The sequence below is a fragment of the Seriola lalandi genome, unplaced genomic scaffold (genome assembly GCF_002814215.2).
Source record: "Seriola lalandi dorsalis isolate HSWRI2012SDOR001 ecotype SW California unplaced genomic scaffold, Sedor1 jcf7180002049879, whole genome shotgun sequence".
NCBI classification, from domain to species: Eukaryota; Metazoa; Chordata; class Actinopteri; order Carangiformes; family Carangidae; genus Seriola; species Seriola lalandi.
This window is the reverse complement of record NW_019520432.1, coordinates 3,378-6,269: the sequence shown is the minus strand read 5'-3', so window position 1 is coordinate 6,269 and position 2,892 is coordinate 3,378. Positions and strand designations below refer to the sequence as shown.

Genomic DNA, 2,892 nt, shown 5'->3' with positions numbered 1-2,892 from the left:
CACACACACACACACACACACACACACACACTCAGACTCACACGTGCGATGCGCGTTTGATTGTTTCTGTAGTTTCACTTCTTTTTATGTTGAGAGAGGAAGAAGTGTGTTCGTCTTCTCCACGTGCTGAGTCCAGCTCCGCTCTGGAGATGTGGTGGATGCTGTTTCCACGCTGGATCTGGTTCCTGCTCTGTGTGTCAGTGTGGATGGAGGTCCAGGTCGGAGTTCGGCCCCAAATCACCTACTCACACGCGGGAATCTGCCCGAATGACATGAACCCCAACCTGTGGGTGGACGCCATGAGCACCTGCACGCGAGAGTGCGACACCGACCAGGTAAAGTCACCTTTAGGATCAAAGCTCATCCTCCGCACAGTTTGTAAACGTGAAGCTGTTTCACCTGCAGGTTCTGGATTATAGAAATGAAATGTCATGTGTGTTTTTATTCATATTCATCATATTTCCTGAGCTCTCTGGGTTTTTACTCCATCATTGCAGGAGTGCGAGTCCTTCGAGAAGTGCTGCCAGAATGTGTGCGGGAACCGCAGCTGCGTGGCGGCTCGGTACGTGGACGGGCAGAAAGGTCCAATGGGAATGCCGAAGGAAGCCACGTGCGCCAGCTTCATGTGCACGCAGCAGGGGTCCGAGTGCGACATCTGGGACGGGCAGCCGGTGTGTAAATGCCGCGACCGCTGTGAGAGGGAGCCGCACTTCACCTGCGCCTCCGACGGCATGACGTATTACAACAAGTGCTACATGGACGCGGAGGCGTGCTCCAAAGGCATCACCCTGTCTGTCGTCACCTGCCGCTTCCACCTCACCTGGCCCAACACCAGCCCCTCGTTGCCCCAGGCGACCACCCTCCGCCCCACCACCGCTCCCCTTCAGGCGACTGTCCCCCCCCCTCAGCCACCAATCGAGGTCAGCAGCCCCGTGCACCAGACGGTGAGCGTGGGCGACACGGCCAGCTTCCTGTGTGACGTGACGGGTCGCCCCCCGCCCGAGATCACCTGGGAGAAGCAGCTGCCTGAGGGGGCGGAGAAGGTGGTCATGAGGCCCAATCACGTGCGAGGAAACATGGTGGTCACCAACATCGGTCAGCTGGTCATCTACAACGCCCAGCCGCATGACTCAGGCGTCTACACCTGCACGGCCCAGAACCCGTCCGGCTCGGTGCGGGCCAACCACCCGCTCACGGTGCTGCCCACAGAGCCGCCCAAAACCCCCGAGCCCAAGAACGTGAGCCGCTGCCTGCCTGAGGAGTGTCTGAAGCCCCCCGATAACCCAGAGGATTGTGGGAGTGAGCTGGAGAGAGTCAGCTGGTACTACGAGCCCAAGGCCAACAACTGCGTCTCCTTCACCCACTGTCACGGCGACCACAGCCAGCAGCCGGCGAAGGCCTTCGACACGTATGAGAAGTGCATACAGTGCTGCGGCCCCGAGCTCACGGGCCCCTGCGGCCTCCCCAGCCTGCAGGGCCCCTGTAAAGCCTACGAGCCGCGCTGGGCCTACAGCGGCGTGCTGCGTCAGTGCCAGTCCTTCATCTACGGAGGATGTGACGGCAACGACAACAACTTTGAATCTAAGGAAGCCTGCGAGGAAATGTGCCCCTTCCCCAAAAACCACCACTGCAAGTCCTGCAAGCCCCGAGGCAAGATCGTGACGAGCTTCTGCCGCAGCGACTTCGTCGTCCTGGGTCGCATGACGGAGCTGACGGAGGAGAAGGACTCGGGCCACGCCCTCGTGACGGTGGAGGAGATCCTGAAGGACGAGAAGATGGGGCTCCGCTTCTTTGGCAAGGAGCCGCTGCAGGTCACCTTCCTCAACATGGACTGGAACTGCCCCTGCCCCAACATCACGGGCGCCGCCGCCGAGGGTCAGGTCATCATCATGGGCAACGTCAACGACGGCATGGCGGTCCTTCAGCCGGAGAGCTACGTGGGAGCTTCCAGCCCTCGCCGCGTACGGAAGCTGAGAGAGGTCATCTCTAAGAACACGTGTGACATTCTGAAAGCCATCACCAACAGCCCTCAGTAGGGGCGGAGTCTGCAGCAGCTGTTTCCTCTGGACTGTCACTGTACTAACGTTCCCCCCACAGTCACAGGACTTTCTCTGCGGTTCTGAAGGAACCGGCTCGTTCCACTTCTCCAACGTACAGAAGCGTCTTCATCCTGTTACGCTGCGGTCGCCGCTGCCGGTGATTGAAATACCATGTCTGTGAACACAGGAGACATCCATCACGATCCTCTCGTTTCCTTAAAGCCCCAGACCCCGTCGCCCCGCGTGCCCTCTCCCGCCCCGGCAGAGATGGAGGTTGCAGACGTTCAGTGAAGCAGAAAACAGACACGTTTGATTCTCATGTACAGGATTTAACTGTCACTCTTCTTCTGCTTCTTTCTTCTCCAGCTCTGATTCTTTCTTTACCTTCAAACATTTACTCTGTTTCTCAGCAGCACCTGTGCACACAAGACTTCATCCAGATAACTGAGTTGTAATATATTTTATTAACCAGCACATTTTCTCACAACCCGTCATTTATGTTTTTATCACTTTTTATCTATTTATTATCATGTAGGCTTTTCTTTTGTCTTGTTTCATACTTCCCCTCCCTCTGAAGTGAAATGGCGTTTTGTCATTTTGTGTTAAAGAAAATAAAGATTTGTGATTTTTCATCCGTCTCCTTCTTTAATCTGTGTTTACATCAGTTATATCTGAATGACAGACGCAGGGCTGATGAAAGGGTTTTGTCTCTTCAAGCTGAGGTACACAATGACTTGTACAGATTCGTGTTCATCTGTCTGTACCTGCCGCTCCATGTACCTGTGTGGCTCCTCTGACAGCCTGTGATAAAAGAGACGTGGGAATAGCGTGTCCCCAGCCCACCCTGCCCCCA

The 2,892-nt window shown here is 56.0% G+C and overlaps 1 protein-coding gene across 1 annotated transcript; it reads left to right on the top strand.

Moving 5' to 3' along the window:
* Positions 1–17: 17 nt before the first annotated feature.
* LOC111649036 (WAP, Kazal, immunoglobulin, Kunitz and NTR domain-containing protein 2-like) lies at positions 18–2,671 on the top strand. The gene is made up of 2 exons (XM_023398775.2): positions 18–335; positions 498–2,671. Exons 1-2 carry the CDS (start codon positions 87–89, stop codon positions 2,034–2,036), a joined length of 1,788 nt encoding a protein of 595 aa, XP_023254543.1. The 5' UTR covers positions 18–86; the 3' UTR covers positions 2,037–2,671.
* Positions 2,672–2,892: the final 221 nt, after the last annotated feature.

Excerpts from the sequence above, each read along its gene's own strand:
- LOC111649036 (XM_023398775.2), top strand. The coding sequence starts at position 87 with ATGTTGAGAGAGGAAGAAGTGTGTTCGTCTTCTCCACGTGCTGAGTCC. Across the intron at positions 336-497 it reads GAGAGTGCGACACCGACCAG|GAGTGCGAGTCCTTCGAGAA; the intron begins GTAAAGTCACCT and ends CCATCATTGCAG.